The sequence below is a fragment of the Gymnoscopelus microlampas genome (genome assembly GCF_963454915.1).
Source record: "Gymnoscopelus microlampas genome assembly, chromosome: 13".
NCBI lineage: Eukaryota > Metazoa > Chordata > Actinopteri > Myctophiformes > Myctophidae > Gymnoscopelus > Gymnoscopelus microlampas.
The window spans coordinates 17,584,046-17,599,930 of NC_139950.1; the positions used below are offsets into that span (position 1 = coordinate 17,584,046).

Consider the following 15,885-nt stretch of genomic DNA (forward strand, 5'->3'; position numbering starts at 1 on the left):
TAACGGCCAAATGCATATTATTTTGGGGGTCCTTCACATGAAAATACACGTTTGTCAGAACACTGTTATAGTCCAGGGGCCAACACTGATATTTTCACAAATTGGTACCACCTAAGGTGACCGTAAAGTTTTTGTATTTTTGTCTTCCTACATGTCTCTAGTTTATATTTTGGTATGATAACCCTTCCAATCTTGTAGCTTAATGGCAGTTATCACTACCTACCGGCTAATGTATCCGGTAGGAGACACAAAGTAGAATCTTTGTGTCTCCTACCGGAAACATCAAATTATTGCGACAAAAAACTAAATATATCCATGTATTCAAGGCTTCATGGGGTGTGCAATTGATAACTTCTCAGATTTTTGGTGTTTGCAAAAAGACTGCTTTCCATAAGCTTGTAAAAGTTGACCCTCCTTCGGTCTAGGGGGGTCATAGCTGAATGGGTAGAGAGTCCCCCTGGGAAACTTAAAGGAGGAGTTCACCCAAAAAAAATATTTTCTATCAATTGCACACCCCATGAAGCCTTGAATACATGGATATATTTTGTTTTTTGTCGCAATAATTTGATGCCCGGGTGTATTTCCGGTAGGAGACACAAAGATTCTACTTTGTGTCTCCTACCGGATACATTAGCCGGTAGGTAGTGATAACTGCCATTAAGCTACAAGATTGGAAGGGTTATCATACCAAAATATAAACTAGAGACATGTAGGAAGACAAAAATACAAAAACTTTACGGTCACCTTAGGTGGTACCAAAATATGGCCTGGCCCCTGGACTATTAGGATTCAGAAGACATTACATTTTGTAGTGTCAGCCTCAGGTCTTAATTGGTCAAAGACACAGCATGTGTTCTCCATCGTACCAAGGGTGCCAGTATGCCCAGAAATGCGACTGGTTTAACGTATTTAAATTGACATTGACAAAAACTCAATGTGACCTGGGTTTGGTGTTAACACCTTTCAACCTGGCGGCCCTATTTGGGGCATGTCATTACATGCAAAAGACAATGCGATCCGTTGTGGCCTGTTGTGAACTTGTAGACTGGCTGGCATAGCGTACCTAGTCAGAATGTTAACATACATGTTAACAGTTGGATTTTAAAAGCATTCCTTTATATAATAATCATATAGACAAATCCACAGACGCACTGCCTGTAGGCAGCCATAGCTGCGGTGTCAACGCTCCGCACCGCGACACCGCAGCAATGGCCACCTACAGGCAGCTACAGGCAGCGCGTCTGTGGATTTGTCTATAGCCATTTGTACTCAAATATATGGTCTGGGAATCTGAGTGTGGAAAAGTATGGAATTCTTTTAACAACAAAAAATGTATTTGCAACAAAATGTAAAAGCAGATCAAAAATAGCAGATCTGTACAAGTGCACAACGTGTCAAATCGTTGTAAGCTTGTAGATCCGCTATTTTCGAATAGCCAAATATAAAATAGGGGATTAAGTGTTTAATGTAAGTTTTGTAATAATAATCTAAATCAGCAAAATAACAAGTCAAAAAAGCTGTCACATAATTGTAGGGGAGTAAAAAGTGCCATATTTGTATCAGAGATTTAGTGGAGTATAATTTTTGTTTTACAGAGGTTGTATTTTGTGTTGTATTTCAGGTGTTCCTCATTGGTCTGGCGGTGTCCTGCTGCAAAGGGAAGAAATCTGTGATCGAAGGGGAGGTGGAAGCTGACGACTCAGACGTCAGTGATGATGAATATGTCCACTGAAACTCTGTATTTGCTGGTATTAACAGTACATATACAGTATCCCAAACTGCTTACTTAACGGTATATTTTTAGGGGGATTAGGAAGCACCATTTCTTAAAACAATGAATATTAGTCATCTGCACCATCTCTGTTGACAAGACGTGTCTCTGCTTTTTTGTTTTTGAGCTTAAATGGGTGTGTCTTTCCTGGGCAAACTTAGTGATGACTGGGGATTGTTGGGGGGGGAGTTGACTCCATAATCGGACTCCAGGCGTGAGAGTTGAAAGGAATTGACTCATTCAAATGAGTATCGTCACTGTCGGGTGTGCAAACCTTGTATTGTCCAAAATGGTTAATTTTCAGGAAAAAATCGAAGGAAAAAAGAACCTGCGTTCCAATAGAGCCAAGCAATGTAGTTATTATTTAGTCACAAGCTGTTGTTAATACTTTTCATTGGTTAACTCTTTAAGACCGGGAACGCATTTGTGTGTCATTTTTAGATTTTGTCGGGCTATTCAAAAATATTATATTTTTGAAAAATCATGAAAAGTTGTGCAAATATTTTTTATTTTTATTTTTTTCTGGCGGACATTTGTAACTCAAATCTTTGCTTCTGGGGGATCCTGGAACTAAATATTTGACTAATGTTCGCTTGAAAAAATATATAATCCAAGATTTTGCCACAAATTTTCACGATTAAAAAAATTTTTGCCAAAGAAATCTAAAAATGACACACATATGCGTTCCCGGTCTTAAAGGGTTAAATATTCATAAGACCCCCCACCCTAGGTTTGGCACGTCCACGTTTTCATGTATTTATTTATTTTTAAAATAGCAAAAAGTAGCAGATCTACAAGCTCACAACTCGTTGCATTATTGTCCGTTATGAGGGTGTAGACCGGCTATTTTTCAGCTACCTTTGCGTGACACCGTCATACTAGGAAGTGTAAAATAGCCCATTCATTCATGAAAAAACATACAAATATGAAATATGCAGATACAAGGTTTCTTCTTGACAGCGATGACATTTTGGTGTACAGTATATCGGTGGATTCAGCTATAATGGTGTACAGTATATCTGTGGATACAGCTATAAGGATAGAAACGTGCACGAATGCATCCTCACACTGGTATTTAATAACTATTTGTTTTGTATTGATTGTATTGCGTGGGGTAAGATGTCGATTGTCCCGAGTTTGCTCTTTCAGATTAGCCTCTCTTTAACGGAATAAACTAAATTAAATAAATAAAAAATTGGGGCATTTTGTATCTAAACCTGCATTACTTGCATAACATACTAAAGAGTGCAATAAATGGAACAATTAGTTACAATTTTGACACGTTACGAGTCGACGGTAATGAGGCGAATTATATTTTATTTTATTTCGTTCACTGACATTAACCCATTAAGGCCTGAGTCCGATTCTTAAAATATTTTTTTTTACGATTTTTCAAAAATAGCAGATATACAAGCTCATAGCGCGGCACTCGGTGCCGCGCTATGAGCTTGTATATCTGCTATTTTTGAATAGCCAATTAAACCTGAAGTGACACAGATGCGTTCCAGGTCTAAATGGGTTAACGGTCAAAGTGTTGACAATCAGAGTAAGAGGAAAACCAACAACAGACGCAATTAAACTGAACGTTAACTCTGCTAATGGGGAAACTGCTGGACCTAGGGATGGTCCAGTTTGTTGGTGAATGTCTGCAGGACAGCCCATATAAAAGGGTTTTAATAGCTGCTTGTGTGCATCAAACCCAACATCTGATGTCTTGTGATAGACTTATGAGATTTGAGAAGACTCATAAGCAGTAGTGACTTAAAAAAAAAACCTGACTTGCTTGTTTCCCCCTGCTTTTTATTTTAAGATAATTCACACTGAGATAAAAATGTACATGTATTCTCAATGCAGTAGAATTGACAAACGTTACAGTATATATTTTGGTTGCGCTTGTTTTTTGCATTGTTTGGTCTCAGAGCATTTTTAAGTTGGTATTATTGTACTTGCATAATGTGCACAAATGTTTCAAATATAAATAGGACCAATTCTAGTTGTCATGTTTTTAGGGTCTAACTAATCCCTGGTTTGTCACCAAATGGGTTTAATAGCTTTTTGGCACTTTGTATTCGAAGAGCGTGAAAGAAGTGAAGAAATGTATTTTGCTTTGGAATGAATATTTTCTTTTTGGTCATTATTTCGGTTCAAATATTAATGACTTCGTTTCACACATTTCTTTGAAGATGATGATGTCATCTAACTGTCTTGCTATATTCAAGGGAAAAATATGAATGAAACATAATATATTATGTAAAGCAGAAATTGTCGATAATGCATTAGACATATTCTGGTCAAATATACATTACTTTATGACACTGGATGTTTGTTTTTAATGCAATGTTTTGTACAGTACTGTTCTGATGGATCGACTACAACACACTGTACCACCTTGAGCCAATTAAGCACCACAGCTGTCATCCAATACCTTTAACAGGCAAAACCCACAATTTACGCACAATTAGACCTACCCAGTGGTATGTTAAAGGGCGAGACCACTTTGGTAGAGGTTTGGGTTGTGTATTTAGCTTGCCATGGTGTAACTCCAAAGGTGGACAAGAAATCAAAAATAATTGCGCTGATATCATTGATGATAATCATTGACTTACATTGTACGGTAAACAGCTCTCAAAGTCACTCTTTTAGCACATAAACAAACACAAAGTTGATTCAGACAATATAGAACATCACCAAACCCAGTTTATTTTTTTTATAAAAATGACAATTTCCTGCTGATTTTACTATTTGAAGATCCAGATCCGCGGATCCAGTCCAGGTTTTCTTCTTAAATCAACAGGAAATTGACATTTTTATTAAAAAAACAAACAGTACTGGGTTTGGTGATGTTCTATATTGTCTGAATCAACTTTGTTTGCATTCGTTTGTGCTAAAAGAGTGACCTTGGGAGCTGTTTTACCATACTATGCAAGTCAATGAGGAGCATATTTTGAAATATCAAATTCTAATCAATGGAGCAACTATTTTAGATTTCTTGTCCACCTTTGTTGTTACATCATGGCAAGGTAACTACACAACCCAAACCTCTACCAAAGTGGTCTAGCCCTTTAAGGTTACGGAGAAAATCGTGTGATAGTGATTTTCATGGATTTTATTTTGCAGCTATTCGGTGTTGAATGAAACTGCAGCTTTGGTTTGTGTAGTTTCTTTCTTGGTTCAAGGCCATGAGTTGTAGTATCAAGCCTGGGATTTATCCTGAGGTTAATGGCTTGACTTGTATTGATTTTCTGTAAGGTAATTACAGCAAAGGGACAGAGCAAGATGACTGGAGAAGATTTGACTAATTGTGGTCTTTAACCTAAATAAATTTGCATTTGGTTACCTGTCAAATATCCAATTTTTCCATTACCTTTCCATGTGAATTTACTCAATTTAGAACCTGCCTTTTCCCCTTAGCATTTTGCCCTCTACAACCTGTTCAAGAAGGAATGAGCTTACTAAACACAACATTATCTTTACACACCATACCAGGGGTCTTCAACAGGGTGTCCGGGAGCTTGTAGATCGGCTATTTTCGGCAAAGAGGTTTGGTGTTGTAGAGAGAGAAAAGAGCAGACCAGGTACAGAGTGAAAGGTGAAGTTTACTAAGTATTGACGGTTTAAGTGGAAATGTAAATCCAACATCAACACTGATGATAGTTGCTGTCAAACAAGTCCATGAATCTATGAAAAAGTTTAATCTGCAACGCAATTTAATACAATATGTACTTTTGTGTTAGTGTGACAATCATTTGAATAGTTATATTTGACAATTTGCTCGTCAAATAATTCAATCCTACAGTATGAATGAATGAATCTATAGCACATTTTTATAGCTATTCAGATTTACTAGTTGTGCAAATGAAAAAGAAAAATAATGGGTCTTGTGTAATTCTTTCACCGGCAACCCATGGCATGAGCTTAGAATGCCTTATAGAGTCCTGTCCTTGGGAACCATTGTCTGTCACCTGTTTAAGAAAAAAAAAAAATATATAAGAGAATATTGTCTCTTGTCGGGTAAAAACCTCATATGTCCAAAACTGTTACTTTTCAGGATTCAAATTTAAAAATAGCAAAAGTAGCAGATCTGCAAGCTCAAAACGCGTCGCTTCGCGCCGCGTTTTGAGCTTGCAGATCTGCTACTTTTGATGCTTTTGTGTGACGCAGTAGAGCGTTAATTTACGAAAAAATCACAAAATATGGAGATAAGAGGTTTCTGCCCAACAGCAACACTATGCATGTTTTACATTTTCTGTAGCTGCGGTTCATGCAACGTATTGCACTGTTTCTAAAAGTCAGGTCTGGGGACCTACAGGGTTCCAAATATGGACCCCTATGGGTCTGTAACTCTGAGAGTGAAATTTACACTGACATTTTGACGGTGTAGATTGGGGTCCCGGAGATGAAACAAAAATGGTGTCAAATCGGGGGTCCGTGGCCTAATGCATATCAAAGTGGGGGTCTTTGAAATTCAAAAAGGTTGAGAATCACTAATGTGGTCTCAAAGCCTTCCCAGAAAAAGACTCATTTAATTGAATCTTAGTATACATTTTCTGGGCATTTTCTCTGTCATTATAGGTGAACATTCGGCGAAAACGGCAGACCTACAAGCTCATAATGGGTGACACGTGAACTTGTAGACCAGACATTTTTTGGCAAAAGAGATTAGGTGTAGAGGGGGAAAAGGATGGGGCCAAGTACAGATCCCTGGGGTACCCCGGTCAACAAAGTATAATAGGTTTTAGTGAAGGGCTCTAAAACATCATCATTTTGGTGCCACTGGTTTGTTTCTGTATAAATGTATATTTTCCTCTAGATCTAGGTTCCTGAAATAAATAATAGGCTAACAGTAAAGCACTTGTCACTGTGCGTGTTTATTCGCACAGCAATTACCCATAATTTGTGTCTAACAAACACAATGTTGCTTTGTCCATCCATGCGTACATCACAGGCACAGACCAAGATGCACACTCAACTCATGCATGCACACTCAACACATGTAGGTAACGTACGATGACTTTACAGTGAACCCTAATTCATGTGTTTGAGGCTGTGGGAAAGTTCATACCCGTTATGGGATGCAACCTATAGGGCATGTAGCAGTGAGTGACGGCCATTTTGTGGTGCCACGGATAGAAAACCTACTCATTTTTTCCCATCGAGATTTCCGAAAATATTTAAATACATTATTTTAAGCCTGGAAGCAAGCCATCCAGGCTCCCGGTGAATCATGACCATAAAACATTTGATTCTGTGCCCAAAAAATATTAAACCGCAAAAAAGCACATAACGCTGACCTTAGTATAGCAGCCTGTGATGTACGCAACACAGCTGCAGTACAACACGTTAAATGTGTCTAATTAATAATGGGTGTGTTAGATTTAGGGGGGTCAGTACAGTATATATTGACAATACTGTTGACTACTGTCTATGTTGGCTCTTTGGCAGGAGTTCTTAAGGAGAACTCCTTCTAACGCTATGGACCAGAGCTAGGCTCTGGGCATACCTACATCTAACACACCCATAACCCATTATTCATTTTATTTGCTGCAGCTGTGTTGTGTACTAGCCTGCCATGTTTTGAATCTGCTGTAGTCTCTAACATGAAATGGAAAACTAAAAAGATTTCTACTGTAAAGTGCAGTATGTGGTACCACTGTAAACTCATGTTAGCCTTGGAAGGACTACTAAAGAACCATTTCACCCATTTTCAACGTATCTTCATATAATAGGTCCTCACTGACACTAATGCTCAAAATAAAATGGCGTCACTTCTGTCTACTCACTCTGTGTCTCAGAGTGCTGTGGACAGTTCAGAAACCTGCCTACCAGTAACATCACCGATTAGACAGCTTTGGTCATTTCCAACAAGATTTTAAACGTATTTTTGTATTATTATTATTGATGCAAGAACAATGGCTTCTATTTCAACATGTTAACTTTCCAGGAAGAGAAAGGCTGTAGTTTCTATTAGCTTGGAATCCCCATCGATGATGTCATTGGTAGGCAAAGTGAGTTGACGGAAATTGTGCCATCTTATAATGAGCATTAGTGACGATGACCAACCTTGTATGAAGATAAGGTTGACAATGTGCTCCTTTAAGCTTTTCCCCTAAATGACATTCTTAAATTAAAACAAACAAACATTCTAACTGTCTTCTGCCACTCAGAAGTTCACTGAACAGTTTACAATAAGTCAGCGCTAAAGACACCCTCTAATTGGATGTTGTTTTGTACACTTCAATGAGATGAAACGTTTTGTCACTATTATGCAATCAGTAATTTGACACTAATTGCCATTGTGTGACCGGCCGCCTTGTTAGCCAGTTGCCGTGCCCTTTTGTCTTTGTCCTGTATTTAAAGTTCAATTAACCCCAAATTGTTTAACTGATGTCCTTTGTCTAGTAATTAATCCTGGCTGAGTGTCCCTATTGTGCACGTGTTCATACAGTCAGTAGGTGTGCCACTTGACTTAGGAACAGTTCCCAGACAAAACCATTCCGTTTACACCACCTTTTTTAACCAATTAAGCCCTATCAAACTAAAATAGCCAATCTATAATCTTTGGATTTTTTTTTGCCTACAATGACATGCCAAAATTAGGGTTTAAACTATAAGTGGTTAAGAATGAATGAATTTGAGGGTGTAACGTGGATAATTTGAATACTATGTTAAAATCAAATCCCTGTGGCTGTATGCTTTAACCCTTTCAGACCGGGAACGCATCTGTGTCATTTTAAGATTTCTTTGGGCTATTCAAAAATAACAGATATACAAGCTCATAGTGCGGCACCGAGTGCCGCACTATGAGCTTGTAGATCTGCTATTTTTTGGAAAAAAGTTGTGAAAATGTGTGCAAATCTTTGAATATATATATACATTTTTAACTCAAATCTTAGCTTCTGGGGGTCCCTGGAACAACATATTTTCAGATGGGGGTCCGCGGCCAAATACGTATAATTTTGGGTGGTCCTTGACATGAAAAAAGTTTGACAACCACTGATATTATAGCAACGTTTCTTTTTTTCCCCAAAGAAATCTTAAAATGACACACAGATGCGTTCCCGGCCTTAAAGGGTTAAGTACACTAAAGTGTTAATGGTTACTGAAATTATACCCCCAGCAATCTATTATACCTAATCCCCGTTGCCACCCAGCTTTCCTGAACACTTTAAGTACCTCATTTTCCCCTGGCTTGTAATTCAGTAGTGTGAATAGCGTACCGAGTGGCATTTCATTCAGTCGTGTTCCCATGATAAGTGGCTTTCCGTTATATCGTGTTTTTGAATGAACACAGAAAAGTGAGGGTGACCACTGCTTCTGGTGCACAGTACCTCATGTTGGCCGAGACACTCACTCAAACTTTTGAGCTCTCATTGATGGGTGGGTGGAATGAGTACTAATCTTTTTTTTTTACTTTAGTAAAAGTATCAATACCATGTAGAAATACTCATGTAAAAGTCCAGTATTCAAAATGTACTTGAGTAAAAGTACAAAAGTATTGGCATCCAAATATACTTTAAGTACCAAAAGTAAAATAACTCATTATGCAGAATGTCCCATTTCACAGTTTTTTTTTTAAATGTATGAAACTCCTTTGAAAATAGCGGATCTACAAGCTCACAACCCGTCGCATGAGCTTGCAGATAGGATATTTTCAAATAGCCAAAGTATTATGTAGGACTGAAGTGGTTAATGTATGTTTTGTAATAATAATCAAAATCTACAAAGTAACTAGTAGCTAAAGTTTGCAAATAATTGTAGTGGAGTAAAAGTACAATATTTGCCTCTGAGATGTAGTGGAGTAAATACTCCAGTAAAGTAAAAAAAATAAAATAATCAAAATGGTACTTAAGTACAGTACTTGAGTAAATGCACTTAGTTACTTTACATCACTGAGGGGCGGCAGTGGCTCAGGAGGTAGAGCGGCCACTCGGGAATCGGGAAGGTTCCTGGTTTGATCCCCAGCTCAGTGTCGAAGTGTCCTTGAGCAAGACACTGAACCCCTAACCTTGTGTGGTTTCTTCTGCTGTTGGTGTGTGAATGGGTGACTGTAATGCACATTGTAAAGCGCTTTAGATAAAAGTGCCCCAGTATATACTGTAAAATGCACCATTTTATTTATCATTGCTACTCTGGTTGGACTGGTGCCTAGAACACATTGTAATGAGGAAATTATTATAATTAATAAATACTGATAGAAGTCAATATGTTTGAATATATACACATGGACCTCAGGTTTATTAATAGTGTACATTACAAGAAAAGTTACTTATTGTCCTCAAAATAGCTGTAATTAATTATTAACTCAAGTTGAGTTAATAATAGTGTACTGCATGTCAGTAGGGACAAAAACAACATGTGTATGATGTGAAGGTTTTTGTTTAATGTATATGTTTATTGTCCCCACTTGTGAGTGATGGTGAAATTAATTACTATGACCTTTTTAATCCTTTGCAATAATCACACAATGGCAACCATGAAGAACATAGGGCTGCAGTTGAAAGACAATGAGCTTCTCCTTTGAAGGTTACTGTGGGTTCATGAAATGTTCCTTTCTGTGCATAATACTCAGTGCCAGGGGTCATCAATATATCCGTACACGGACAAATGTATCCGTGGCAAATGTTAGATTATACACAGTACACACCATTATAATGTTCTTATTTTGATCATAAGATCCAATTACTGCATGTCAAGTCTCCATGTTTTCTTCAGAACATGTGTGACACTGATTTACTATGACACTATGGCATAATTAGGAGTCCAACTACTACTAGTGGTTCTCAAATGTTTTATCTGCAAGGACCTCCTTAAAGGGATAGTTCACCCATTTTTTTTCCTATTGTTTATCAAATACTCACCCCATGGAGACTTGAATTCATGGATATGTTTTTGTTATTGTCGCGTTTCTAAGCCAATAATTGATGACCGGCAGCGGTTCCGGTAGAAGATACAAAGGAGAGTCTTTGTGTCTCCTTTGTATCTCCTACCGGAACCACTATATGATTGCTGTCGGGTGAAAACTTTGTATGTCCAACAGCGTTACTTTTCAGGAAATGAAAAAAAAAAAAAACCTGTGCTCAAATGGACCCAATGTAGTTATTATTTTGTATTTTTAATTAAGTTCTTTTTAATACTTTAAAAACCCACAGACTTCACCACTTTGACTTTCTAAATGCTTCCAAAGTAGCAAAAATGCCAGCTATACAAGCTTGTAGTCCATTGCTTGTGCGACACTTGGCTGTACAATGAAGTAAAAAAAAAACATTACAAAGTTGGAACTGTGGTTCTACCCAAGGTTTCTACCCAGCAGCGGTTGACATATGGAACAGTTTGCGCCGCAGTTCAAGCCCGCGCGACAAAAATAATAGCCGTTGTGTAGTACTATTGAACACAGCACACTTTCTCTTTCTATTATGTTCAACCTACCATTTACTCAGATAGTTTATGTGATTCCTGTTGGGCTCAGCTCTCTCCTGACAGCTTTTTTGATTTACGAATAGGCCACTGTTTGCCTTACCCTTCAGCCCTGCCTCTGGGGAGAGAAGTGCTCGAAATGAGAGAGAGAGAGAGGCTAGGATCAATGTAGTTATGTTGATCCAGTGTTTGTGAGCCCCTAAGCAGGTTAACCTTGCTGGCCCGCACGGGCCTGTGGGACCTGCCACCATCATTCCCAAATGAAGACCGTTTGGCCTTGTCCGGCAGGCTTGTCAACATCTACCAGCGTCATTTCCCCACCAACCCAAACCAAGCCAAATACCCAGGGACGTCACAGGCTCTCAGAAGGTGGGGGGGGTGGACTTTCGGTGGACTATACCCCCTTACTTTACACTTTGGCGGTTCAAAAATAGCAGATCTACAAGCTCATAGCGCGGCACCGAGTGCCGCGCTATGAGCTTGTAGATCTGCTATTTTTGAAAAAGCCTGAAAAACATTTGTAGCTGTCAAATGTAAACAAATTCTGTATTTTCACAATGTTGTTTTTTTTGGGCGGATTTTGTTAGTTTTTTATCGTGTGTGGAGTGTCACTGTGGGCTCGCCCCTGACACGCGGCCTCCCAGAGGTAAGTGGAGCTCTCTGACCCTGGGCAGGGTGATTGAGGGCCGGTACATTCCCCGGTACCTCCTCCTCAATCAGACTGAAATGATGACTGCTGTGTCTACTCAAGCAAGTGACGACACCTGTGTACTGATCAGCCAGGGTTTAAACTGAAGCCACCCTGTTCGGTCAGAGGTCTCAAACGCCTGGGAGAGGAAAGCGGCGTCGGGCGGTAAGCTACAAACACACTCCTCACTGTTCTTAGATAGATGTTGTTAGCTGGGTGTATTCTAATCAGTGTTGTCTCTCCTCCTGTAGGCAACCTCCGGAGTTTCATGCTAAAGCATTGGAAAACGACTCTGTTTCAAACGCCCCATTGGGGAGGAAGATTTAAGTTTGTTTTGCATTAACCCTCCTGTTTGCCTTTGTGGAATTCCGGCAAATAAAATACTTTTTTTTTTTTTTTTAATTCAAGCCTCTCTGCCTCTTGGTGTTGGTCAGTGCTCACACGTGTTTTGGTTACTTTATTTCGGTTTTAGGGTGAAGGGTTAGGTTATGTAATTCTTATTTTTTCCTGATTTTAACGATTTATTATCAAAAAATATATGTATTTTTTTTTTTTCAAAAAGTGGGGGGTATGAAATCACGGATCAGTGAGAGTGAGGGTGTCGCGTCGTACATAGATATAGAAACCTAGATACCTCATTGGCCTCTGCATTGTAGCGACTGGTATCTCAATACAAGGCTCTTCCGCAGGGCTGTTTGACTACTGATCAATCACATCGCGTTAACTACTGGCCAATCACAGCGCGTCTAACTGACTAGTTGCTGCGCGGCTGCCTCTTAAGAAAAGACCCGCCCCACCTGCCTCTGATTGGCCTACCGAACGCCCCCTTCTGTGACGCACACGGAAGTTTCCAGCTTGCCCAAGCCTTATATGGGATAGCCCTGCGGAACAAGGAAGCGCGCCCGAGATACGAACGCTTCAGAGCCGAAGGAGGCGTCTACCTTTATATGTCTATGGCGTCGTACGCACGGTGAATGGCCGTGACGCCCCTGCAAATACCTTTCCTCTACACAGCATATAGATGGAGACCAGTGTTGCCATGTCCGCTTATTATAAGCGACTTTGGGCTTGCTTTTTCCTGTAAAGATGCTTGTAAATATTGGTGGTTGCGGTTTTTGGGGCTTGTTTCTAAAGTGCAGTTGCTTATTTGGGCTTGTTTCCCAATTTATTTTATTATTATTTAACAACAACTAGTGGTTGTCAAATATGTCCATGCCAAGAACCCCCAAATGAATGTATTTGTCCCCTAACCCCCATCTGAAAATGTTTTGCGCCAGGGACTCCCGTTCCAAATTTCTGTTAACTTTTTCTTCCAGATGTTTATGAAAATAGCAGAGCTTGTAAATCGGCTATTTTCAAATAGCTGATGAATATAGATTTAAATTGCTCGCTTCTTTTGGGCTTGTTTTCAAAGGAGACGGGCCTGTATTTTGGGCACGTCGTTTTCATATTAAAACTGGCGTATGGGTGGAGGTGGGTGGGCGTCACAAACGTAACATCCGGATTTGACTGGGCCAGAGCTTTGCATGACGTGCTCTGATCACGCCATTAGATTTTCAAAAATAATAGCCGATCTACAAGCTGCACAACATATCACATCGTCAACTACTTGATGGAATCACATCTCTCTGTCAAAGGGAGACATAAACGTTTACAGATTGTGTCTTTAAAGCAAATTCTCTCGCGATCGATGAGGGACGGCCGTAGCTGAGCGGGTAGAGAGGTCACTGGTAATCAGAAGGTCACCTGTGCACCTGTCGAAGTGTCCCTGTCTGAGCACGACACTTAACCCTCAACAGCGTCTCCCCCGAACATCCATCGTGGCCATCTGAGCAGCCTTCAGCTGGGTGAAGATGAAACTGAATTCCCCCTCGCAGGATTAACAAAGATGTCCCCTCCTCTCCAGGGCCCACGTTTAAAACAGAAAAAAGGGACGTATCGTCTTTTTGATGTGTGAAAGATCATGTTGACTTAATTGGGACAATCCTCAATATAATCACGATTATTTTAAATCATATTGTGTATTTTTAAGTAAGTTTGCGTTGGATAACAGTGCCTGCTAAATGCCTAAAATGTAGACGTTATGCTGAGGAGCAGGGACCCCCCACTACATATTGTATATTGTGTGTGTTGTAATGGCAAAACTTTGGAAAACAAGATGCAAAATATCACTAGGTCAAGTTCAAACAATCCCCTATAATGTTGTTCTAGTTTTTTAACAGTAGGCCGAAGAAATACCTATGTCTGTCGTTTGATGTATGTTACTTTTTTATTGTTATCTTTTTGTGAATTGATTGAAGAATATATATATGTGAATATTTAAACGTGTATGTGATATTTGAGGAGAAGATTTCTGATGTCTGTCTGGATGTATTTTGTTCTGTAAGAAAAAGAAGAAAAAAAACACTAGATATTGTATACAATTGTGTTGCAGATTACATTTCTTTCATAGATTTCATAGATACAGTAGCATCATAGACTTCTTTGACATATATTATCTTTTTAATATGTCGGATTTGTGCTGGTGTGTATTTTCAAACAGTTAACCTTAAGACCTGGAACTGTCATTTTTAGATTTGAGCTAAAAAGCATTATTTTACACTTTGGGCTATTCAAAAATAGCAGATATACAAGCTCATAGCGCGGCACCGAGTGCCGCGCTACGAGCTTGTAGATCTGCTATTTTTGAAAACTCGTGAAAATGGAAAATGTGTGCAAATCTTTGAATATATATGTTTTAAAGCGAACATTTTAACTCATATCTTTGCTTCTGGGGGGTCCCTGGAACAAAATATTTTGATGGCCAAATACATATAATTTTGGGGGTCCTTGACATGAAAAAGATTGAGCACCACTGATATAGAAACATACATTTTTCAGAATACTGTTGAGATTTAGGAGACATGTAGAATCGGCTTCAGGTCTCAATGGGTTAAACCCTCAATACTTTGTCAACTTGAGTCTTGACTAAATACGCCTGCTATTTTCGTCTAATGTTCCCCATCACACAAAGATTTGGCGGACCCCCTGTAGTTTACTCTGAGGACACCCTGGGGGTCCCGGACCCCCTGTTGAAGACCCATGCTGTGGAGAGAGCTGTACTGTAAATGATGAAACACATTGAATAACGTGGCTAGGTGGGGAACTATAAGTAGACGCTTCACATTGTGGACAAAAAAAAGTATGTCAACAACGGCCCATGACTGCTATAAAACTAGGCCAATGAACATCCATAAATTAATGGATTACATTAAATAGCACGTTTCATCTGAGCCTCTCAAAGAACCATGAAATGTCCCTGTTTATCCACATCGTTGGTTACAGAAGATCCTAAACATCACTATCTGACAACATATTACTACATATTGTGGTTCCAATACACAGGACATTAGTACAGTAAAACATTACTGCATGTAAACAATTTGATTGATTGAATACTTAATCAGTCAACAAAAATGAACAGCACGTGATGCAGTCAGACATTAACCCATTAAGACGGGGAACGCATCTGTGTCATTTTTTGATTTCTTTGGGCTGTTTTTTTTTAAATCATGAAAAATGTGTGCAAATCTTTGGATATATGTATTTTTAAAGTGAATATTTGTAACTCAAATCTTTGCTTCTGGGGATTCTAAAATGTCTTCTAAATCCTGACAGTTTTTAAAAAAAAACATTTGTGGTTCTCAAAAATGATATGGCCGTGGACCCCCATCTCAAATTACAGTATTTAGTTCCAGGGACCCCCAGAAGGAAATATTTGAGTTAAAGACTTTCGCTTTAAAATATATACTCATTTTTTTTTTATTTGCGCACATTTCCATGATTTTTTCAAAAATAGCAGATCTACAAGCACATAGCGCGGTACTCGGTGCCGCGCTATGAGCTTGCTCGACATGCGCCTTTACGATATGCTCGACACGCGCGTGGTCAATGGATGAAATGGTTAGTTAGAGGGCAATGCTTTTTTTTCAAACTATTCTGCACATCATACTACATATATATAGCGTAACAC

The 15,885-nt window shown here is 39.0% G+C and overlaps 1 protein-coding gene across 1 annotated transcript in view; it reads left to right on the top strand.

Annotated features, from left to right (window-relative positions):
- The window catches only part of lmbrd1 (LMBR1 domain containing 1), a 167,346-nt gene extending 162,230 nt beyond the window's left edge, over positions 1-5,116 (top strand). The window contains exons 16-17 of the mRNA XM_084076736.1: positions 1,622-3,099; positions 3,280-5,116. Of these exons, the coding sequence (XP_083932862.1) occupies positions 1,622-1,732 (111 nt within the window). The 3' untranslated portion in view covers positions 1,733-3,099; positions 3,280-5,116. The remainder of the gene's footprint in view (positions 1-1,621; positions 3,100-3,279) is intronic.
- Positions 5,117-15,885: the final 10,769 nt, after the last annotated feature.